Raw genomic sequence first — 25,181 nt, forward strand, 5'->3', positions numbered from 1 at the left:
AGACGAAGAGACGCTTTTCACTCGCAGGCTGCTGAGTTAGTCACGTTTAGAAAATGCACATGACCCACTGATGTATGGTTTCTAATGTATTCTTTTTGTAAATTGTAAATTGACAAAATTCCTTTGTCATTTTTAAATTGCCTAAAGTCTTCATTTTTCTATCTTCCTTTTTAGAAACTCCCCTGAGCACGCTAATCTTAGTTCTTTGAGAAATGTTTTTTACAGATTCCAGAGGTGATACATGATACAGAAGGGCCCAGATAGATACGAAGTACTGAAGTAAAATATGATGCTGAAGGTTGACAAGACACCAAACCGGACTCTACTGTGATAATAAGAACCTGATGATGTTTGAATGTAATTCTTATGATCTCTAAATTCTCTCAGAGAGTCAGTTAATGTTACAGAAAAATGTTCCAAGGCAGTAACACAAATCAATTTTTAAAAAAGTTAACTTCTCATGGACCATCTTAAAACCTCGTGAATGCGATCAAGCTTCTCGGTTGGGATCTTCCACTGTGTAGTTTTTGCCCTTGGTGTGTGCCCAGATCCTATTTCATACAATTTCGACAGGAATTCCCGTGCCCTGAAGACCTCGACTTCCAGCCAAGTACTTCATCCTCCTTCCAGTTGGTGTTTCTCATCCCTTATCTTCTCGGAACTTCTTCCTACGCTCGCTCGCTCTTTTCATCAGACGGTTGTTCCTCGGGAAGGACTGCGAGAGCGCGGACGGGCTTTCGTTTTATTTCTTCGTTTCCTCGATCCAGGCAGCGCTGCTCCGAGGTCTGTCCTGCGTGGGGCCGCGTTGACAGCAAGAAGGCGGGAGCAGCCGCGGGCCGCGCGCCGGGGGCGTGGCGTGGGGGGCGGAGCCTGGGCGCGGGGCGGAACGTGGAGGGGCGGGGCATGCCTGCGGAGCGCGGCGGGCGGGCGCATCCCAGGTTGGCCGCTGCTGGCTGAGCCCGGGGCTACCGCTGCGGTGGCCAGGGCCGGATGCTCGCGGGCTCCGTGCGGCTCCAGCCGTTTTCCTCCCCCGGGCTGCGCCAACTCGCCCCCAACGGAGAGGGAGACCTCGCGGCGCTCTGCCGGAGGACTCTGCTGTTTCAGCTTCGGAGCTCCCCGGGAGAAAGCCAAGTGCCCCCAGGTGAAGCCGGCGTCCCGGAACGGTCCCGGAACGCCCGCCGCCAGCTTGCACCTTCTGGGAACCGCGACCGCCGAGCGTTTTCCAGCGCCTGCAACGCAGGGCGCGCGGGGGGAGTGGGGTCCACTACGTGGGAAGGGGCGACGAGGACACCGATGATGGACGCACCGACCTGGCGCGCGGGCTGTTGCTGTCTCCTCCTCCTGGCTCTCGTTGGATCTACTCGGAGCGAGGACATGCCCAGCTGCGAAGAAGTTCGGAAACTTTTCCAGTGGCGCCTGGTGGGAGGTGTCAAGGGGCTGCCGGATTCGCCGCGGGCAGGTGAGGCGCGTCGGGCGGGCGCAGAGCGCTGCGCCTGGGCGCGGGCCGGGGGCGTCCTGAGCGCGGACTCCGCGCTCCCCAGGCCCTCGGGGTGGCTGTTCGTGGCCAGATGACCTTTCAGGCGCTCCGGCCGGGTAACGTGAACCCTAGCGAGGCCTCGGGGGCAGCTCGGTGTGCGGGGCCTCCCTGACTCCGCCCGAGGCTAAGCTGGGCTCTGGGCATTTGCTGCCCCGGCTGGCTCCGGTGTTCTCTGCTGATGTTGGAAGAGGCCCGCAAAGCTGACAGCTGGGGACAGCGCGGCCTGACTGCGTTTCTGTTGCGAGTGGAAATTTCACCACTGCCCCGCCGGGGGGCCTCGGTTTGCTGCTTTCTCGTGTAGTGGACAGAGTTGGGTTGGTCGCTCCAAGTTTGATCCTAAAAATACAAATCCGTGTTCTTCTCCTTTGCTGGAGAATGGGCAGCCGGTCTCCTTTTTAATTCGGACGCGGACCGGTGCACCCACGCTGGTATGACCCTTAGCCGCCTCTCTGCGCCCTGGCACGCAGCCCTCCTTGCGGGAACCTGAACTACCCAGTGCGTCTCTCAGACCAACTGGGTAGTTTTAACGCCTGAAAGGTGTGACGGCAACAGGCGATCAGATTGAACGTATCGGGTAGCCACTGACTAAGCATGGATGAGACATACGGCAGAGGCAGAGATCGAAGGGGAGCGAATACGGTGAGCGTCGCGGGTGTAGATTCTGCTTCTTGGAACGCCGTTTGCCTGCACCTTTACCCTCTGCTTCCCACCCCTACCGCGCAGATTCCCTTCTGCTGGCGGGATTTCCAGTTTACCTTTGGCCTGGGAGATGAGGTCTTAGTTGTCAAACGCAATAAGCGGTGTCTGAAGCTAAGATCGTACTATGCGGTGCACCCTGACTGTGAAGCCAATGCACAGACGAATGCTGTGATCTTATTGGTTGAAAAAAATTATTTGTAGAGGATGCTTGGGTCTAAAATTTACATCCTCTGCCCGAGTTTTTAGGGCGAAGAGACTTGCTCTTAGCACTATGGAGCCGTAGCTATCTTGCTTAATTGCTTTGCTAGTGGTGAACCCAGTTCTCCAGTCATCTTACAAGGAAAATCTGAGAATTTGGGAACACTGAATCCATTTTAGTTTACATGACCAGTCTTTAATATTTGAAATAATTTCAAGTATTTATTTGAATGTCTATTCAGTACTAGGTGCTTCTTCTATACTATTTGAGAGAAGATAGTTGGTATTCTCAGCTTAGGGCAGTTTTCTCCTCAAACAATAGTTTGGGCACATTGGTGTATATCAGTACATTCTTTTTATTAAAAAACAAAACTAAAACTCACTTATCAGCAGCTAATACTACTAAAGTGGGAGTTGTGTTGGGGAGGTGGACAGGGTGAAGGCATTGAGCTGCATTATTAGATTTTATCCCAGAAATACCATAATTTTGGCTGCTATGTTCAGGAAATGTTGACAGCTCCCCAGTAAGGCCATGATTTCCTTGCCTTTCTCATAGCTTAGTATTTCTGGTACCTGCCGAATGTAACACACCGATTAGGTGTTACATTTCTAGAACCTTGTGTGCATTTCATCTCTTTTGTAGAGGAACTTTCCAGAGTATCAATCACTGATGGACCTTTTTACCAGGATCTGAGAGGAAACTGAAGCTCTGCCCTATAGAGAAGGAAATGGTGTCCTTATTTGCATTTGATACCCATGACCCCTAAAAAAGAACCAGGATGGGATGCACCTTCTTTTCTTTGACATTCTGGCTTGCTTCCCTGTTGCTAGACCTTCCTTTATCTGTGGCTTAACATGATGGGGGAATCATAGCAGTACCAAGGAAAGGGGCTCTGTGGGGTTGCAGTTAGGGACATCAGTGGAGCTGGTGAAAGAAGGGTTAAATTCTTTTGATATTTGCATTAAGAAAAAGTCACATGAAAGTATTATTCCAAATTAGAATCCCCTTGATTAGAATCATTCTTGGCTCCGTATTGTTAGTAATTGCTTTATTTGAATAATTAAATAAAATATTAAACTATTTCTTTTGACATTGATACTTCTCTTCTTCCCACTGTAACAATCTCATTCCCAAACTGAGTAAACCACACATAGACGATGTGCTTTGTAACTGCTTTGCTCTATTTTTGTATTTGTATATGATCTATAACATTAGCTTGATTGAGGATAGCAGTTGGGTATCTTATTGTCTAACGTCATCCTCAATCTCAAGAGAGAACAATAGTTAATATACGTGGTCATTTCCATGTAAAAATACAGATATTGATATTCCTTGTAATAAATGTATTTATTTGGCGTATGGGCTTTCACTGACTGAACCTAATACATTTAGGGGGCACCTGGGTGGCACAGTCAGTTACGCGTCATATTCTTTTTTTTTTTTTTTTAAAGATTTTATTTATTTATTTGACAGAGAGAGATCACAAGTAGGCAGAGAGAGAGAGAGGGAAGCAGGCTCCCTGCCGAGCAGAGATCCCGATGCGGGACTCAATCCCAGGACCCCGAGATCATGACCTGAGCCGAAAGCAGCAGCTTAACCCACTGAGCCACCCAGGCGCCCCTGCGTCATATTCTTGATTTTGTCTCAGGTCATGATCTCAAGGTCCTGAGGTACCCTCCCCCCCAAAAAAAAGCTAATACATTTAAATCTGATACTTGTTTGGTAGGTGTGTGTGTGTGTGTGTGTGTGTGTGTGTGTTTTCTTCGTTTATTGTCTACAAGTGGTTAATTCCTGAGAGGTCTAGTCAGAATCCCATTTTTATAATATAAGCAGGTAGAACAACTTTCTATAGTTTCTTCCTACATTTGTGACTTTACATCTTCCTACATTTTGACTTTTACTGTGTTACTCAATTTGGAATTATTAAAACGGTGAGAACAGCCATTCAAGTCATTTCTCAGATTCTCCTCACCTTTGTTCTCTACGCTGCTCCAATTCTTTTAAGCCTATTGAGCTTCTAAGGATGTTGGATGAGAAATGTAAAAAAGGAGAGAAGGTGTAAATGTGATTAGCATTACAGATTTCCCTGCATTCTGATTTTATTTCCTAAGTAGTAGTCAAGGTGCCCTTTGCTCTTGTTTATTTTATTCAGAGGGAAAAAAACAACAAAACTTAGTGAAAGTGCCTTTTAAAAGTCCTTTTATTTTTATTTTATTTATTGGGGAGTAGGGATAATGCCTTCCCATTGAAATTCTCTTCACACATTCATTGTTCACACTTGCATTCTTCCCCTTTTTCAAGAAGGTAATTCAGAGCGGAGAAGCTCATAAAAAAAATCCAGGACTATATTCAGGTAATTTATATACCAACTGGTTTTAAAAAAGCGGATGTTCATTGGTACAAGGAGTAGTTTGTGAAAAATAACTTTTTCTTGGGAGCTTTGGCCCATAAATGGCATAATAAAAATAAACTGGATGTGGCAAGATGAAATTCTAATTCTAAAGGACACTTTAGTGCTGTGTAGCTTTAGTTTTTAAACTGCTTTCCTTATGATCCAGTCTTATAATTGTTTCAAGGATGGTGTTGATTTGTTTTCACACCCAGTAGAGACAATCTACCTGGTAACCTTGGAATTTGGAATCACAGGCCTTGGGTTTCAAAACTCGATTCAGCCCCCTTGTAGCTTGGGACCTCGGTTAATTGGTTATGACCTTCGAACCTCTATTTTGTCATCTGTGAGATGAGAATGTTAGTTCTTAAAGGGTTGTTGCATAGATGACATGAAATAATGTGTGTGTGTGCAGAAGAGCACAAATGCACACAGTAAGTGCTCACAAAATGTGCGGCGGTCATTATAGTTTTTTTATTCAGTGTCTTAAGTTTTAACTAGATGTGGCCTTTGAGGGTGAAATTTTAGTTTTAGATCTCTAGACATCAGAAGATGTTTTTATGATAAATAGGGTTTTTTTTTTGCAGTCAAATGCTCTACCCCCGAGCTATACCCCCCAAATAGTTTTTTTTTTTTTTTTTTTTTTTTTTTTTTTTTTTTTTTTTTTTTTTTTTGGTCACAAATGATTGTTTTTAAAATTGGGAAGTAATTTTCTTTTCAAAATGGAATTTATTAGGTTATAGTGAATCTTTTGTTTCTGTTCATGAGCTAATGGAAACTCTAAGAAAGAAACCTATCTAAATGGTTTTTATTAGGATATGGTAAAAAAATATATATGATTATATATATATATTTCCATGAACTAATGGACACTGAGGAACAGCTGTGTTCAGCTAGCTGCAGAGCCCATAGCTGCTACTACTACCACCGTCTTGGCTCTGCTGTCTAGATTCAGAGAGGCAAAGTAGCGCCTATAGGATGGTTTAGGGATTTATACAGTTAACTGGCTGGTGGCCATAGTCATTCATTGATTGTAATCTCAAACTGGAACTCTTGTTTCTCATGAATTTAGCCCTTTCTGCTACTTAAGGAACATAGTTGTGGTGACCATATTTCCTGAGTCATAAAAGGGACCCATGTTCTGATGCTGGGGCAGAATATTAACATCAGGATTGCTCTGTGTTGAAGCCCATCCACTCCAACCCACCAGAAACAGCCCTATATTCAAACAAAGTAGGCTCCGTTTGCTTCCTGCAGCAAGCGCCATCACTCAGCACAGGAACTCTTGGTGTCTTGGTGAAGGGCCCCCAGGGAGGGGCTTTTTCGAAGACTTGGGCTTGTGCTGGTTGGTATCAAGGACTGTTGAATGAAGCAGGACAGTTCAGGAACTGGGGATTTTTACAATTTGCTTAGGGGCTAGGAGGGTTAAGGTGGGGGTAGTTGTCATTATGGAAGAAGCGGCAGCCCTCTTTTTGGTCAGGAGAGGGGGCTGTTGAGTCATTTTTGAGGTTGCAGTGTCCTGGTGGCCTTCCTGCCTCTCACAGGTCCCTTGTGGCTTGGTCCCATGGTTGCTCTCTGAGTCTGTGCATGTTGTCCGGTTGACTTGTAAACATCGACTTGGTTCCATTGTCAGAGCAGCTTGTTACTTTCTCCTCCACAAAACTGAGTGTGTGCATTGGTGGCTGTGACAATCATGTGTGCCGTTTTGGCCTTTAGTGAAGCTTACTGGTTGGACAGAGAGTGTAGTTTTCTACTTTAAGGCCATGGAGTATGACTGTCAGGGGCCTGAAGTGCACTAATCACACCCCAGTTCTTCACACTTAGCTCACTAGCAAGTATAAATGTTGTGTGTGTCCCCATCCTCCCTCCATCCCACAATTTAAGTTCCTTTCCGCCAAGTGTCCAACATCCTGTATTTGTATAATTGGCTTTAGGAGAGGTGCAGTTTGGAGAACTTAAGAATAACATTTTATCATTCTTCTATCTAGTTTCCAACTTGCCCAGGGCTTTCTGAAATATGATTTTTACCATGTGCGTGTGTGGATAATTTACTTTCCAGGTCTGATAAGAAGACCTTCTGAGTCTGTGATATTTATTTTGTCATTAACTGGTATAATACCAACAGCAGCATTCCAACAAACAGAGGCCCCTCTTGAACAGAAATGATTTATAAATCAGCGGTCTCTTGGTATAACTGTTGAAGAAACCATAAACCTTAAAATGGGGTCATGAGAGACTTCAGTGATACGCTTTGTTGGAATAGGTTGTCTGTGACTGTGGTGCCTGATCTGGTTGGGTAAGTAACAGTAGCTTTATTTTTAATAGAGAATAGTCATTTTCCATTAACTACCTTTCTTTTGCAAAAGCTTGACCTTTGTCCGGAAGAAAAGACAACACCAACTGTGTCCTCAATTCTTCCTCTTTTCAGCTTTAGAAATTTCAAATTTCACTAATGTTACTGTTAAAAATCACCTTAACATGATTAGTCATTCTTCTATGAGTCACAGTATATAGGAAAACTTTTAAAAAAATGTTATTATTATTTTAAAAATTACTTATTTTATTTTAATTTCAGTGTAGTTAAGATAGTGTTGTATTAGTTTCAGGTGTACAATATAGTGATTCAACAATTCCATATTACTCAGTGCTCAGCAAGATATGTTTACTCTTAATCTCCTTCACCTGTTTCATCCATCTCCCCACCCCCTCCTATGTGGTAACCGTCTCTTTGTTCTCTATAGTTAAGAGTTCGTTTTTTGGTTTGCCTCTTTCTTTTCTTTTTCCTTTGTTTGTTTTATTTCTTAAATTCCACAGATGAGTGAAATCATATGGCGTTTTTCTTTCTGTAACTGGCTTATTTCACTTAGCAGCATACTCTTTGGATCCATCCATGTTGTTGCAAATGGCAAGATTTCATTCTTTTTTCCTGGCTGAATATTATTCCATCAGTATTTACACCACCTCGTCTTTGATGGACACTTGGACTGCTTCCATAGTTTGGCTATTATAAATAATGCTACAGTAAAAACAGGGGTGCATGTATCCTTTTGAATGGTGTTTTCTTGTTCTTTGGATAAATACCCAGTAGTGCAATTATTGGATCATAGGGCAATTCTGTTTTTAATTTTTTGGGGAACCTCCATGCTGTCTTCCACAGTGGCTGTACCAGTTTGCATTCCCACCAGCAGTGCCGCAGAGTTCCTTTTTCTTCACATCCTTGCCAACACTTACTGTTTCTTTTAAAAACTATTTGTAAGATTTTAAATTTTTAAATTAATTTTTAATTTTTTATTGAAGTATAATTGACATACAATATCCTATTAGTTTCAGGTGTATATCATAGTGATTTGGTATTTTTATAGATTATGAAATGATTCCCACCATAAGACTAGTTATCATCTGTGGCCATAAAAAATTATTATGGTATTATTGACTATATTCCCTATGTTGTACATTATATCCCCGTGACTTATATATTTTAGAACTGTAGAATATTTTAAAAATTGTATTATTTGTTAATTTTTAAAAAATTTTAATAGATTTTATTTATTTGTTTGACAGAGAGAAAGAGCACAAGTAGCGGGAGCAGCAGGCAGAGCAAACAGAGGGAGAAGCAGGCTCCCCATGGAGCAGGGTTACTGATGTGGGACTTGATCCCAGGACTCTGGGATCATGACCTGAGCAGAAGGCAGTGCTTAACTGACTGAGCCACCCAGGCACCCCAAAACTGTAGCATCTTAATCCCCTTTATCTGTTTCGTCCATCCCCCAGTCCCTCCCCACTCTGGTAACCAATGGTTTGTTTCCTGTATGTATGAGTCTGCTTCTCTTTGTTTTGTCTTTTCATTTAAAAAAAAAAAAATTCACACATAAGTAAAATCACCCAGTACATCCAGTATTTGTCTTTCTCTGTCTGACTTATTTCACTTAGCATAATCCCCTCTAGGTCTTTGATTAGCCATATCAAGTTCACATATGGCTGCTACATAAGTTGAATGTATAATGCACTTTTATAGAAAGAAAATGAGATTTTGTACTTTCATGTTTTTATGAAAGAATACTCATTCTCTTGAATATTCAAAGTACTAAAAAGTACAAAGAAAGCAAAATTTACCATCCGGAAATAACCACCAGTAACTCTTTGCATTACCTCGTTGAGAACCATTGGCATAAACTGTCCAACCTATAGCTCTCACACACACGCACATTATGTAGCTGCCTGGCTCAGGTCTCGGTTGAAATGTCAGCTCTTTGGAGAGGCTCTTCTCAAAGTTCATTGGACTCTGTTCCCCCAGTTATTACTGTATAATCCCCATCTTTCTTTCATGGTGCCATATGTTTTTTGTTTTTATTATTGCTCTGTCACCACTAGACGGTGTGCTTGATGAGAATAGAGAACACATCTGCCAAGGCCAGGTTCGTGGACATGTCAACTGGGCACTCACACAGGGTCCCACCCTCAGAAGGTTTAATGGTTTAATGTTCTGCGGTTACCATCTTGAAGTGCAAACAGAGTCCTGCATTCTCAGTTGGCACAGGCCCTGTCTGCTATGTTGCTGGTTCTGCCGGCTGCCTTATTCGCTGAAGGTTCTGTTTGGCTGCCTACAGGAGTGTCTGACGTGGAGTAAGACTTGAAATGTTTGTTGAAGACTCTGCTACATCCTCTGAACCTCTCTGATTCTTACATTAAACTCTAGAAGTCAGTCCACAGATGGATAGTCTGTCTATCTAAGATTCTGCTATCTCCACATCATGATATTTTTCAAGTTTTCCGGTGTTGTGTAAATGGGTTCAAGATCGGCCCCTGTGATTTTTACTTCTTCACGTCAGGTCAAGACGATTAGCCCAGAGCCCTCGAGGGCCAAATTCAAATTTTTACACATCCGGTTGCTTTAAATATAACTCAAATCAGCATATTTTTAGTCGCTTAGAGCCTGCTTGCTTTGCTTGCTGCTCCCAACATTGGCCCACCGTGCTTAAAACACCCTGGGGGGCTACGAAACACCTAAGCCACTGCTGCCTTTGGAAGCTCTCGGACTCAGAAACCTCTTGTCTTGCTGCTGAGCCATCTCAGTCGAGCTACGTGAGTGCCTTCCACCGCTCCCCTCTCTCCTGGGAGTCTCCCTGTCTTCCTCTTCTAGATGGTGCCCCTGCATTATGGTGCCTGGGGGGGGGGGGGTGGGTCTCCTACTGTGAGGGACATCCCTTAAAAGCTCACCGTCTTCTGCCACCATCTCGAGGTTCTGTCTTGGCCTTAATCATCCTTGGAATCCTCAAATTTACCACATATGGACAAATACTTATTTCTCATGGAGGTAGGGACTCAAAACAGTAATGCTGATTTTGAATATATTTCTTTCCCTCTGCTTGAATGTAGGCTATTTGAGAGTAAGGTCTGTGATCGGCATATCTTAATGTTCTGTGGTTAGGCCAAAATCAAGAAATACATTTTGATTTGTAGAATTAATCTTGTATGTGTACTTACCTAACACACTCCGTCTACGGTCTTTACATAGTTCTCTATGCTTACTATTAACAGAATGGGAAATGTAGGAGGCAAGGTTTTCAAAAAACCTTCTGATCTGGGCTCAGTTGTGTTGTTGAGTAAATTATTTTCCAGGAGTCAGTATTTTCTTATGTACCTCTGCCACAAAGTCTATAAAGTGACCTGGTTTTTTAAAGTTTAAACTTAAAGGAATTTTTATTTACGTTATCAGATATTTTGGAAACGGAAAAATGAGCTGCCGAACAAATGTCTGGAACAAAGTTTCCTCAAATGTCCTGGAAGTAAAGGAAGATTATTTGATGTTTAAGGGATTCATTTACACAGTTTTTATCTTCATGTAGACAGTGACTGATCTGACTTCGAGAATTAATTCGTCTCTTGTTGGGAGAATGGAGAAAGATAAGGTGACCAAATATAATTTATATTTGGCTCTGGATTGATGGGTTTGTGTTTTATTTGATTTTTTTCTGGCCTCCCCCCCCCCTTTTTTTTTTTTTGCAAAGTGGTTTCTTTCTGTGAGGAAATTTAAGGAACTAGAAAATGATTCCATTTTCTCATCTCCCACCCTTGTTAATTCCATGTTGGGAGTAAAGCACAAATCCCTTATTTATGGAGTTATTCCTGAGCTAGGAAGATTGTTAAAAGATACCAGATTGGGGTCCAGACTCCATGCAGACTAAGTAGAGAAACCAGGCCTTTCAGGATAAGCAAAAATATAATTACTGCTAAATCACAAAACATGATATATGGTAGCAGGTAAACTGTGTCTAAACTATTTCCAACAATTCCAATTTTAGAAATATTTCCTTAGTCTTTAGAACATCTTTCAATAATACTTTGAAAAAAAATTTTTTTTCTGTATGAAGTGTAGCTGGTTATTTATTTTGGATATCTGAGAAGAGGTATTATGAAATTCTACCTAAATAGAAGGATTATTTAAGTCAGTGCTAATGAGACATGGATATTTTGATATGGTTCAGCAATGAACTCAAGTTTATGTTTCAAATGCAATTATATTTAGAAGGCAGTAAACATTTTCTTTTTTTTATAAATTGTGTATTACTCTTATTAGGGTAATGAGTTTGAATGACTATTTTTTCTCTCCTCTGTGCTATGATAATCGAATTTATTTTAGCTTTTGTAATTGTATATAGACAATATAATTAAGTTATCTTTGCAGCTATCTTTTAAGAGCTCAAAGTCTTTTGCTTTTCTTTGTCTTAGAGTTTCAAGGGACTTTATTATTTTTTTTTTTTTAAAGATTTTATTTATTTATTTGACAGAGAGAGATCACAAGTAGACGGAGAGGCAGGCAGAGAGAGAGAGAGAGAGGGAAGCAGGCTTCTCGCTGAGCAGAGAGCCCGATGCGGGGCTCGATCCCAGGACCCTGAGATCATGACCCGAGCCGAAGGCAGCGGTTTAACCCACTGAGCCCCCCAGGCGCCCCTCAAGGGACTTTAGTTCGTAATTTCTTCAAGATTCTTTTTGGGAGAGGGTAAGAGCTGAGGAGTCTGATGACAAGCGCAAGACTGTGCCTTCATTGGTCAGAGGAATGTAAACATTATTTCTGGATGTCCTTGTTCATTACATATATATTCTTTAAATGGAAGATTGTCAATATTAAATTACCTGTTCAGATTTATTTGCCTTTTGAACAATTCTCTTATTTAGTAAGGTTGTAGCAAGTTACATTTGGTTCATTTTCTTTTGATCATTGAAAATGTCTGTGTTTAATGAGCTGAAACTGAAGTAGGTCAATAAAATGAAGAGATTAACAGTCTGTTCTCACCAGCCTCGGAATACATTTCACTCTGGGGGAAAAAAAAAAGTCATTTTTAACAAAGTTTGTTTTTTTTTTTAATCAACTTAAAAGGTGAAGGAAATAGGAATGATATGGAAAAAGGGAAAAAGCTGAGGAACCCAGGAGTCCTTCAGGGCCCTGTTTGTCAGGGGAAGGTCTGAGCATCTCTGTTTGTAGAGTTAAGAAATTTAGTTACAGGGACGCCTGGGTGGCTCAGTTGGTTAAGCGGCTGCCTTGGGCTCAGGTCATGATCCCAGAGTCCTGGGATCGAGTCCCACATCGGGCTCCTTGCTCAGCAGGGAGCCTGCTTCTCCCTCTCCCTCTGCCTGCCACTCTATCTGCCTGTGCTCACTCTCTCTCTCTCTCTCTCTCTCTGACAAATAAAATCTTTAAAAAAAAAATTTAGTTACAAAACTAAATTTCACTTTTTACTTTTATAAGTTCAGGGGCACAAATAATCAGGTTATTAAATATTAATACTCTACTCACCTTTGGAGATATCTTATGTGCAAAACAAGGAAAAATAGGTATGACAAAGCATTGAAATGTTGCCATGGGATAAACAGAAAAAACATTTTACTGTATGATTTATCCCATATCATGGTCATGTATTTAAGTGAATAACAATGAATTTACGGTTTTTCAAATAGCTTAGTCTTGACTCTATCACTTACTGGCCACGTGACCTTTAGCAAACAACTCAGCTTCTCAGAATATGTTTTTCTTTCTTCACATGAATGGTGATAGAGGTTTTTTCTTTTCCCTTTCAGTGGTTTTTGAGGACCACATGGTATGGGGAAAAACTGTAAATAGTATCATTCTCTATAAAATGCTACCTAGTTAACTCTATTACAAATGTTCTTTTTTGATATATGTAAACACTTCTTTATGCTGGGTCAAGGAGCAGGCAAAGAAATCATAGTAGGAATCCCTTTTCCTTCACGTTAACAAAATACCAAAATGTCGCATGTTTTTCTGTATTCACTCCCGTATTCTGAGAGACGTAGTCCATGTTTTCGTTCCTTATTTTAGTTAATAAATGAAATAATTCATTATTTATCCTATAACTCTATGGTAAAATCAGATTTTATACCTGTTATGTGGTTTAAGAGCTAAAAACTCGTCTTTTACAAAATACTGTCTTTTAAATTAATTCAGTGAAGATCAAGGAGGGGGGTACTTACTTTGCCTGGAAGGATGCTGAGTGACGGTCAGGAGGGACGGGTTCTACAATGTATAATTGACTTTGGCAAGTGAGTAGGAGATTATTCTCTGCTGTGTTTTATCGTGGTTTTGTGTGTCATGGTACTAACGGGTCTTTGTGTGTCCCTTCACGTGGAAGGAAAGATAAGAACTTACCTTCCACGTGAAAGACACAAAGGCACAGCGTGCTGGCCAGTCTCGGCCCCTTCAAGCAGACGCCACACCCTGCTCTGTGTCTGGGCGGTGAGCAGGGGTGTCAGTGGGCATTGCCGCCTCTGGCTGTCAGAGGGCAACAGTGGCTAGGAGGAGGCTGGGCAGGGGGACTGTGCTGGTCTCACCCTACAGAGTCCTGCAGCTCTTGGCAAGTGACCCTGCAGCTCTCTCTGAATTCTGGTCAGTACGTTATTTTCCTGCCCCCTTAGAGGTAGTAATCGCTTCTTCTCCACAGTTCCTAGCTGGGAAGTACTGTAGTACCTCTTACAGTCTTCCTATATCCTTCCCTTTATAAATATTCTATTAAATAACCCTATTTAACAGGACCAATGTGTTTCGTTCCAGGATCCTATATGACAAAACTTTATATACTTTAAATATTTAAACCCAGAACTTTCAGAGAATATTTGATTTATAATTAAAATGTGTCAATAAATAAGTAGAACATAAATCTGTTCTATAGTTAATTCATATACTTTTTAGAAGTTCCAATCAATGACGATTATGCTTTTATTAATTGTTCCTTTCCCTCCCTTTCCCTTCACCCCTTTTATGAAGAACACTGGTGGTGCCTAGCTCTTTTGGGTTCTGTTAGAAATGTGACTAAATTGATAACACCCCCTAATAACACAGAAGTTTAATTCAACCCACTCTACTGATTCATCCATTTGCCGCCTTCTATGGTTTCTGTTTCACAAATGCCCTGAAGTTCTGTACCCATTCCCGTCGCTACCACTGTGCGTTCATCTGGTGCACTTTCATGTCTGGATGATCCGATCGACCAACATCTGCTTTCGGTTCTCATCAGTCCACTTCCCAATTGCTTCCCAACTGATTTCCCAGTAAAAGTCAAGTCTCATCTTTATTTCTTGTGTCAAATCCTTCAGTGATTTTCCTTTGCCTTTCTAAAAAAAACAAAAACAAAAACAAAACAAAAACAAACATTATATTTGAATATATAACTTGTGTGTGATCAAAAAATAAACATTGTAGGGGGCGCCTGGGTGGCTGAGTCGTTTAAGCCTCTGCCTTCAGCTCGGGTCATGATCTCAGGGTCCTGGGATCGAGTCCTGCATCGGGCTCTCTGCTCAGCAGGGAACCTACTTCCCGCTCTCTCTGCCTGCCTCTCTGCCTACTCGTGATCTTTCTCTCTGTGTCAAATAAATAAATAAAATCTTAAAAAAAAATATCGTAGTGAAATACATAGGAGAAAAAACCTATGGTATCTCATCTGTAATGCACAGCTGTCAAAAGGTTAGCATCCTTGGGGCGCCTGGGTGGCTCAGTGGGTTAAAGCTTCTGCCTTCGGCTCAGGTCATAATCCCAGTGTCCTGGGATCGAGTCCTGCTTCGGGCTCTCTGCTCAGCAGGGAACCTGCTTCCTCCCTCTCTCTCTGCCTGCCTCTCTGCCTACTTGTGATCTCTGTCAAATAAATTTAAAAAAAAAATCTAAAAAAAAGAAAAAAAAAAGGTTAGCATCCTTAGTCACAAGTGAGCTCTAATAAATTGGTAACAAAGACACTAATATTCCAAGGGAAATGAAGAAAAGAACTTAATGAGGATATTCAAATGATATAAATGACTAATGAGGATATGGAAGATGCTTGAGCTCAACATTAAGAGAAGAAAATTAATTTCTTATGAATATCACATTGTGAAGGATTAAAAATAGTGTTATCAGGGACGCCTGCGTGGCTCAGTTGGTTGGACGACTGCCTTCGGCTCGGGTCATGATCCTGGAGTCCCGGGATTGAGTCCCACATCGGGCTCCTAGCTCCATGGGCAGTCTGCTGCTCCCTCTGACCTTCTCCTAGCTCATGCTCTCTCTCACTGTCTCTCTCTCAAATAAACAAATAAAATCTTTAAAAAAAAGTGTTATCTAATGTTCCTGTGATTGTAGGAAAGAGAGGGCTCACCTACAGTTACTGAGCAGGACAACTGACGATGACTGTGCGTTTGGGGGAATTCGGCAGTTATCACTCAAAATTTAAATTTTGTATACCCTTTTCTTGGTGATTCCAGCTTATAGGAGAGTATTCCAACGTGTGTGTGTGTGTGTGTGTGTGTGTGTGTAATGTACATACATATTTATTGCACAGAAAAGAATTGCAGCCAATGTAAATATCTATTAATATCTATTGAATGATAAATTATGGTTAATCACATGTGGACATTAAACCAGCTATCTAACCAAATTAGGACAAATGACCTACAGCATTTATTAAAGGAAAAAACAAATTGTAGCCTAAGCAAACACACACACACACACACACACACACACACACACACCAGTTTATGTATGAATATACCCCAAAACAAAGTGCACAGAGTGCCATTAATAGTAGATAAGCTTGAGTAAAATTAGGAGGAGGAAAGCCAAAGCAGGGAGGTGTGGCTGATCTGGAAGGCCAGAGCTGCTTAGCTGTGGGCTGGGGAGGAGCCTGGGGAGCTGGGAAGGGCCTGAGAAGTTTTCCTGCTTGCCAGTTGACAAGCTGGCATGTTACTGTTTCACTGTGGCTGACAGAAGCCAAGAGACTCCCCCAACAGCAAGCAGGCCCCATGAGCATGGAGCTGGTTACCCTGCTGCTCACTGGGGGTGCTCTCCAGGGAGGCCTGCACCTGTTGCACTCCGGGGGGCGGGGCATGTTTCGGGGTGGCGGGAAGGGGTTGCCTCTCTGTAGCAAGCCAAGACAATCCTCCTCTTTGTCCAGGGAGAAACTCTCCTTCAGAGTTGCTTGTTGGGAACACGAACACAGCTGGACAAATGGCCCAAGTAAAGGGTAGTCAAGGCTTGCATTTTGGGCATACCCAGTGAACACATAGAAACAGGACATCACGGAAGGTGGATGACCTCTCCCAACAGGGAGTGGGGGGAGATGGGAGAGAGTTTACTTTACAAATTCCTGTGTCTTTTGAATTCTTGCCAAAGATGACTTTTTAAAAAATGAATTAGAATTTTTGATTTACTTTGCGATAAATATGTGATTATATATGATTTAGACAGAAACACTGAGGTGAAGCCCTTGTGATTGTACTCTTCTGAGCTTTTCTGTGTGATAATTTTTTAGGGCTCTTGGGCTTGGTTCCGGCAGCAATAAAAACGGGCAATCCTGTTGTTCTTTATCTTAATGATCCCAGCTTTCCTGTAGACCCTTCATGATCTGGCTCCTTCTTTGGCATCACATGTTTTTCTCCCCATTTGGAAGGATCGGTTTTTGATCTTGAGCTATCATGTATGAAATGAGTCCTCACAGCTTATCCTGGGAACTACTGAGGTGCCCTAAACTACTTTCAGAGCCAGGAACTATTTCTTAAAGTCATCTCTGAGTCAGAGATCGTCATGTCTATAAGGACATATGGAAACGTCATTTCTCTCTTGGACTGTTGTGACACTCTTTTGGTCATGTTTCTACTTTTGTCTTCATTGGAAGCCATTTTCCATATGGCTTCCAACGTAATGTCCTAGAGATGAAGCTGGGAACACTGCCCTTCTAAACTAGTTCATAACTTCAGGTTCAAGTGATGGGAACATAACTAAAACTGTGCTAAGCTGAAATAGGAATGCTTGGAGTCCATGGAGGTCTCCTGAGGGACACTGAAGACAAGGGAGGGGAAGGGATGCAGATGGACTGGGAAAAAAAAAAAAAAGAAAATGCAGACCAGAATGCTTACAGATCTCTTACTATGTGGCATTAGGATTTATTTATTTTTTTCCTGCTGCAAGTAGGCTTCTTTCTATAGCAGAAAATATGACTGCCAGATATCTTACCACCAAGGGGAGAAACTGACTCAAGTCTCCTGGTTGCAAGTTAAAAAAATTCTAGAAAGAGGACCACCTTCTAGATTGGCAGTGTTTTCACTAACTATGAAGAAGAGCCGGGTTGGGGAAGGAAAAGGAGGAGGTTGGAGCAGAAATGTTCAGCTCATCATACAAACCATTCCAGTGGTGTTTGATACATATCTTAGGACGTCTTTCACGGCTTCCCAGTGCTTGCAGAAGAAGTTCAAACTCCCATGGATTGCATTAAAATTTCTCAGTTATATGGTTCCTGCCTTCTTTCACGGCTTCCCAGTGCTTGCAGAAGAAGTTCAAACTCCCATGGATTGCATTAAAATTTCTCAGTTATATGGTTCCTGCCTTCTTTTCCAGTCTCCTCTCCTTGGCTCCACTCTTTCCCATCTCTTCCCTCCCCGTTGGGAGAGGTCATCCACCTTCCCCAGTGTCCTGTTTCTATGTGTTTACTCGGTATGCCTGAAATGCAAGGCCCGACTACCCTTTACTTGGTCCATTTGTTCAGTTGTGTTCATGTTCCCAACAAGCAACTCTGAAGGAGAGTTTCTCTTAGGACAAAAACAGGATTGTCTTGGCTTGCTACAGAAGTGGCAATCCCTCCCCGCCCCCAAAAGTGCCCCCCCACCCGCTTAGTGCAACAGGTGCAGGCCTCCCTGGAGAGCACCCCCAGTGAGCAGCAGGGTAACCAGCTCCATGCTCATGGGGCCTGCTTGCTGTTGGGGGAATATCTTGGCTTCTGTCAGCCACAGTGAAACAGTAACATGCCAGCTTGTTAATTCACAAGCGGGAAAACCTCTCAGGCCCTTCCCAGCTCCCCAGGATCCTCCCCAGCCCACAGCTAAGCAGCCCTGGCCTTCCAGCTCAGCCACACCTCCCTGCTTTGGCTTTCCCCAATGAGATAGACCTTTTCATACTTCTACCTGCTCTTCCTTCTGTCTCATCTGGACAAGCTGAGTTCAGATTTGTTTTGTTACTCATCAGCTTTGTGAATTCAGATAAATTTAACCTTAAAAACCTCAGCTTTTTATTTATAAACTTGAAATATATTCTATCTTGTATTTTTTGTTGTTGTTGTTGGTAAGGAGCCTGTAAACCAACCACCTAGTTAAAATATCCTCTGACCACCCCCCTGCTCCCCACTTATCTCTCCAAGAAAAGGAAATTATTTCTTTCCCTGTGGTCCCGCAGAACTGAATACGTACTTCCTTCATAACACTTTGTCACATTAATTAAATTTTTTACAAATGTGTTTCCCCTTAGACTGAGCCCTAAAGGGACAAAACGACATTCAACCCTTCTTGGTATCCTTAATAATGATCACACTGTCTTGTATGGAACAGGTGTTTAATCAATTTTTGATGAATTCATTTGACTTATTAATCAAAATAAAGAACGGGAAATTACTCTGTAATTTAGCAGGGGCGGAAGGAAGAGTCAGTATCCCCTAAACAGCCCTCTGAGAAGCGGTACTTAGAGCCCATTTACGCTACAGGGCTGCGTCCTGCTGCACACAACACGGAAACTTAAACCTCTGTCAGTTTGGGACGCTGTTTTTATGAGCTCTGGTTAAGGTGACCTCAAGAAGAGTAACTGGCAAGCCCACACTCTGTCCTGCAGCATATTATTTCTAGTAGCTGTTGAATTAGTGTTCTCAGCAAAAACTTAGCTTGGGAGGAAGGCTGCCCCCTAAGCATGTGTTTTCAAGGGGCATGGTACATAGTAGCAGATTCAAGCTTCCGAGAAATAGTACCCTTGAAAGAATGGATTTATTTGATTTTTAAGAAAATAAATTTATTGTCTTTGCATCGGGGAAGGGTTTTTTGAGTGAGTTCATTTTTATCATTCCTCTGAGACATTTTTTACTTAACCCCATTTAGAGAAACGCTTCTTGAAAAAGTGAGCAGATGGAGAAGGCAGAGTTGTCAGATACGCAGTTTTTTCTTTTTCTTTTCTTTCTTTTGTTTTTTAAAGATTTATTTATTTGAGAGAGAGAGAGCAAGTGAGAGAGCACACGAGTTGGGGGAGGGGCAGAGGGAGAAGGAGAGGGAGGCTTCCCGCCGAGCAGGGAGCCCAGCACCGGAGCTCAGTCCCAGCACGCAAGATCATGACCTGAGTCAAAGGCAGCCGCTTAACTGACTGAGCCAATCCAGTTTCTTAAGTGGCTTTCAGAGTAGAAGACACTCTGTAAGGGGGAAGGTGCAACACTGGGCATGTCAGTACTGAGGCTACCCTGGTTTGTCATGGTGTAACACACAATAGATAGTTGGGAGCGTGGGCCCACATATCCCTTGAGACAGTGGCACAGATGAAGGTTTGTAGATCACTAGGCGTGTAGATGACTCTCCCGGGGGGTAGAACAGCGCTCAGGGCCAGATCTGAGAGGCGGAACCTGGGCAACCAAATAATTAAAAACAAAGAGAAAGAAGATAACTCAGGTGTTCCAGAAGGCAAGGAAAAGGGAGGGTTTTGAAAACCGGGGAGCACATTACGTTGGAGCCCACGAAGAAGTCAAGAGTGAGTAGAAATGGTGAATGTATCTTGGATTTGACAACTAGGGGAGTTCACCAGTTATCCAGATGTTCTCCTTTACAGGGAAGGGGTGGGGTCAGAATTGAGATTGCGGGATTGGTGGGAGAATAAAGTGGAAACAGTCAATTCAGATCACCCTTACTTTTGTGGAGAAGAAGAGGAAAGACTCAAGTGTAATTGGTCATTCTTGCTTGTGTTTGTTTTGCAGGGTCCACACTTTGCAAACATGTCCCCGGTTAAGGAAGTGAAGGCTGAGTGCAGAAGAGGTGACCCAGTGAGGCAGGGGTTAGTCACAGGAGCCTTTTTGAATGTTAAGGATTTTGAATTTCATCCCAAGAGCAGTAGAAAGCCATCGGAAGTTTTTCAGCCTAGAGGCCACAATTTGCATTTTTAAAAGACCCTTCTTGTCTGTAGAGTATCCACTTAAAGTGATGGTAGTACAGATGGTAGTAAAGATGGAAAGAAGTTAATTTAAAACTTATTTTAGAGGTAGAATCAATATAATTTGGATTTCTTTGTTCTGTTTCTTTTGTGACTGGAATCTATTAAGGTACTTCCCATATATTTTTTAGGTTGTACATCTAGCTGAAATCAGTCCGTATAGACAAGAGGACCATATTGACCTTGAATTCATTGCTGTGTGGATAATCTTAATTATACTGTGTGTCGTGTGTGGCAATTCATATGACATATGCTTCTCACTGGATTGTTAATGTATGCCTGTGCTGTAGGCCCCTTTAGCTACCTATCTGAGTGAGTTATGCTACTTGTAGGGGAGCTAATAATTTGAGTGAGAAGTCAAGCCATTCAGTGTCTTGATTGTTTTCAGTTGCCTATAGATTTCTATCTTATGTGTTTGTATCATCTCCCAATACTAGTTTAAATCTATGCACAGAAGTCTGTACAGTCTGAAAGTAACAGTGGGGAAAGCATCATGAATCTGTGTCTAGAAATAAGAAATAAGAGTAGGAAAAATAACAGGGAATCAGGTGTTTAAGTTTAAGACATGAGATACATAGCATTTTAACAGAATGGGGCATCAACAGTCATGAGCTGGGCTGAACACTTTGGCTCTGGGTTTCCTGTTGGCCACTGTGAAGAATGATACAATTAGTTGCATGGCTTAGAGCAGTTATTGGAGAGAAAGAACAAATCATGGGTTAGATGTTTTCCAGAAGCCCTTCTAGAATAGATTACTTAATGGTGTAAGTAATTTAAGCAAGGAAGCAAGATGTTTTTAACTGATGGGCAAGACCTATGCGGAATATTTGGATTGTGGTCTCTCTGGTCAGGAAGAGACTGTGCAGAGGAGACGCCTCCCTTTAGTGAGAACTCTAATGGTGCCTGACAATAAAGTGTTAGATTGATATTAAGAAATTATTAGAACAGAAAAAATGATCAGGTCAAATATTTTTTTTTAATTTTTTTATAAACATATATTTTTATCCCCAGGGGTACAGGTCTGTGAATCGCCAGGTTTACACACTTCACAGCACTCACCATAGCATATCCCTCCCCAATGTCCATAACCCCCCCCCAACCCCCCTCCCCCCATCACCCCTCAGTTTGTTTTGTGAGATTAAGAGTCACTTATGGTTTGTCTCCCTCCCAATCCCATCTTGTTTCATTTACTCTTCTCCTACCCCCTTAACCCCCCATGTTGCATCTCCTCTCCCTCATATCAGGGAGATCATATGATAGTTGTCTTTCTCCAATTGACTTATTTCGCTAAGCATGATACCCTCTAGTTCCATCCACGTCGTCGCAAACGGCAAGATTTTATTTCTTTTGATGGCTGCATAATATTCCATTGTGTATATATACCACATCTTCTTTATCTATTCATCTGTTGATGGACATTTAGGTTCTTTCCATAGTTTGGCTATTGTAGACATTGCTGCTATAAACATTCGGGTGCACGTGCCCCTTCGGGTCACTACGTTTGTATCTTTAGGGTAAATACCCAGCAGTGCAATTGCTGGGTCATAGGGTAGTTCTATTTTCAACATTTTGAGGAATCTCCATGCTGTTGATCAGGTCAAATTTTTAAAGATGCTTACAGATTCTCCTGATGGTCATTACCTATGGAATGCTTTTAACAGCTATAGCAAGTCTGTCTGGGGTGCTTATGTAAACAAACCTGGAATTTATGAATTTATGGGGCATGGCCTACTAATAAATACCACTGTCAGCTATGTAATTATGGACAAGAAGGGCTTCTTTTGGTGAGGCTGATGGCAGGGATAGATAAAAAAGCACAGCGAGGGGCGCCTGGATGGCTCAGTGGGTTAAAGCCTCTGCCTTTGGGCTCAGGTCATGATCCCAGGGTCCTGGGATCGAGCCCCGCATTGGGCTCTCTTCTCAGCAGGGACCCTGCTTCCTCCTCCTCTCTCTCTGCCTGCTTCTCTGCCTACTTGTGATCTCTGTCTGTTAAATAAATAAAGTCTTAAAAAAAAAAAAAAGCGCAGCTGGTGAAGACTTTAGAATATGGTGTTTTCTAAAGACATGGACCAAATGTTTACTTACCCCTGCCCAATACCCCGGCCAGGACTGACACCCCAAGGGCTTAGGAGATGCTGGACCTATTGTGGGAGCTACAATCTGATAAGTACTGGGGAGATGGAACTGACCCTTTGTTGGAAATGGAATAAACACTAGGAGTAAGATTTAGGTCCTGGGATTCGAGTATGAGAGTAAGTCAAGACAAGGAAAGGTATCAAAAATATTGAACTGATGTGGGTTGGATTTTAGGGACTTAATTGAACCCTTGACTATGATTCAGTTGATACAAGAATGTGGGGTAAGACAGAACCTGTGGGTAGAAATAGGGTGTCTCGGTTCAATCAAGAGCAGTCATCTAAGTAGGTTGCCAATTTTAAAATGAAGTATTTATCACTTAAATGGGATGTTTTGTGATCATGGCTATGTGAGAAGAGAAACATGAATATCATTTATTGATAGCCTGCTGTACACCAGGTACTTGCTAGGGTTTTTAATCCATCATCTGATTAATTTTAATGGATCTGGATAAAAGAGCACAACTTCCCTCTGAGAAATGTAACCAGTTTTCAAAATACCATTTATCTGTCTTTTCCCTCTGATTTCAGTTTTGAGTTTGTACTGTTGCAGATGTAGCGCCTGCAATTCCAGAATTTCCCCATTTCCTGGGTGAAATTCAGATGTTTATCTGCTGCAGTATTTAACCACTAAGAAGAACTTCCCGTCATTCACTTTTATTCTCTCTATATTAAAAAAATTCAGAAGCTTTTTCTTAATTGTTAATAGTAAATTTTAAGTAGTTCTGAAAAGACAAATGCTTACTTGAACATAAAGCTTTTTAAGACATGTTTTATGTACCTGACCAATTCTGACTTTGCTTTAGAAAAATTCCTACCTATAGTGTATCCAATAATCACCTAAGTTGTGAGCATCTATCTTAATAAAAATATTTTAGTTACTCTTCAAGACAAACTAAAACAGAATGACCTTTCTTTTTTTCCCATTCTTTTTTTTCTTGTCTGTCTTGGACAAACACTAATTAGTAGCTGAATAAGGGAGAAATTATGATGTACTTGTCCTCAAAAAGCTGACACTTTAGAGGAAGAAGATATGGAATAAAATTATGATAGAATATTTTACATCATATGATAGTGAATTGGACAGGGTTGAAGAGAGATCAAAGTAGGGATTGGCTAATCCTAACAGGAACTCTCAGAAAAGCGTGAATTGACTATTGCAAGATAAGAAAGTTTTTAGTAGAAAGGATAGAGAAGGAGAGGGGTCAAGGGCATCCTTGCCTGAGGGAGACAATGGACATGTTGGAAAAGCATTATGTGTTCAGAGGATTCCGAGTAATTTAGTGTGACTGGAGTTGATGGTGTGAGATGAAGCCAAGTGGGAAATGAGGCAAAGGTCAATGGCTCTCAAATTTTAGTCTGCAAACCAGAACTTATACTGTCCCTTAGTAATTTGCCTTCTTCTCATTAATGATCTGAATGCGAAGACCTGTAGACCTTTTGGTTTTTGTTTTGTTTTGTCTTTTGGGAAACACCATTTTGAGGAGCAGGGAAGAATTTTTAAACTAGGATGGCGCTGTTGTTTTGTTTTGGATTGTTCACCCCGGCAATGGGATGGAGTGTGATACGAAGCACTAAATCCTTTAGGGAACAGGCTAAAATGCTGCAACAGGGATCACGATATATGCAAAAAATAAAGATAATTATTATGATTATTATTAATTTTTTAATGTAACTTTCTGTAGTTGAATAGCCCAGGACAGCAGGTGGCGCTGTCATCCGAGACAGGTGGCTCTTAAGGCTCCTCTAGGAATTGTCAGTGGGAAAGAAGGGCTGTGGGATCGAGAGAAAGTCTAGCATAAATATTTTTAAAGAGCTTCTCTGAGATTAGATTTATATACTTTTGGTCTGAATATAGTCACATGGTCATACCGCAGGCCCAGGAGTAGCCACACTGATGGTCAGGTGTGCCCTTGGGAAGACAGACTAGGCTCCAGGCCTGCACAGGCCTTGAAAGTTTAATTAGAGCTGTCTGAATGGCGAATTTCAGGGTCATAGCTCTTGGGCACATCCAGATGAACCCTGTAGATGGCTCAGTGCCTTAGGAGGGGTACAGCTGGAGGCTCAGGACAGGGACACCCTTGCCTGAATCTCAGAGGGGTACTGTCCATTAGAAAGTAGCTGGGAGAAAGCCAGAAGGTGAAACTGAAGGAGCAAGAGGAAATAATGGAATGAATGGGGAGCCGAAAGCTAGGGAAGATATGATGGTTGACTTTATGTATCTGTTCCACCGGACCACGGATGCCTAGATAGCTGGTCAAACATCATTGGTAGGTATGTCTGGAATGGTGTTTCCAGAAGAGATTAGCATTTGAACAGATGGATCAGAGTAGAGCAGATGCCAGCTCCTTCTCCCCACCCCCAAGTGTGGGTAGGCATCATCCGATCTGTTGAGGGACCTAACAGAACAACGAGGTGGAGAGAGTTTGGATTCTCTCTGTCTGACTGCAAGAGTGGGGCTTGCTCTGGGGCTTACACCACTGCTACTCCTGGTTTACAGGCCTTTGGACTCTGACTTGGATTTACACCCCTGGCTTTCCTGGGTCTCCCAACTTGCAGAGAGCAGACTGAGGGACCTCTCAGCTTCCATATCACACCAGTTACCTTACATTGCTGTGTAATAAAATGCCCCAAAAGTCATTGGTGTAAAACCATTGTGCTCCCAAATTCTATGGGTCAGGGACTCAAGCAAAGTATGGCATGTTTCTGCTCCATGATATCTGCGACCTTATCTGGGG

At 42.2% G+C, this 25,181-nt stretch overlaps 1 protein-coding gene across 2 annotated transcripts in view; it reads left to right on the top strand.

Annotated features, from left to right (window-relative positions):
* Positions 1-923: 923 nt before the first annotated feature.
* Positions 924-25,181, top strand: part of GPC5 (glypican 5) — a 1,410,504-nt gene continuing 1,386,246 nt past the window's right edge. For both annotated transcript variants that reach the window (XM_047720231.1, XM_047720232.1), the window contains exon 1: positions 924-1,459. In XM_047720231.1, coding sequence (XP_047576187.1) covers positions 991-1,459 — 469 coding nt within the window. In that variant the 5' untranslated portion in view covers positions 924-990. The remainder of the gene's footprint in view (positions 1,460-25,181) is intronic.

The sequence above is a fragment of the Lutra lutra genome, chromosome 3 (genome assembly GCF_902655055.1).
Source record: "Lutra lutra chromosome 3, mLutLut1.2, whole genome shotgun sequence".
NCBI classification, from domain to species: Eukaryota; Metazoa; Chordata; class Mammalia; order Carnivora; family Mustelidae; genus Lutra; species Lutra lutra.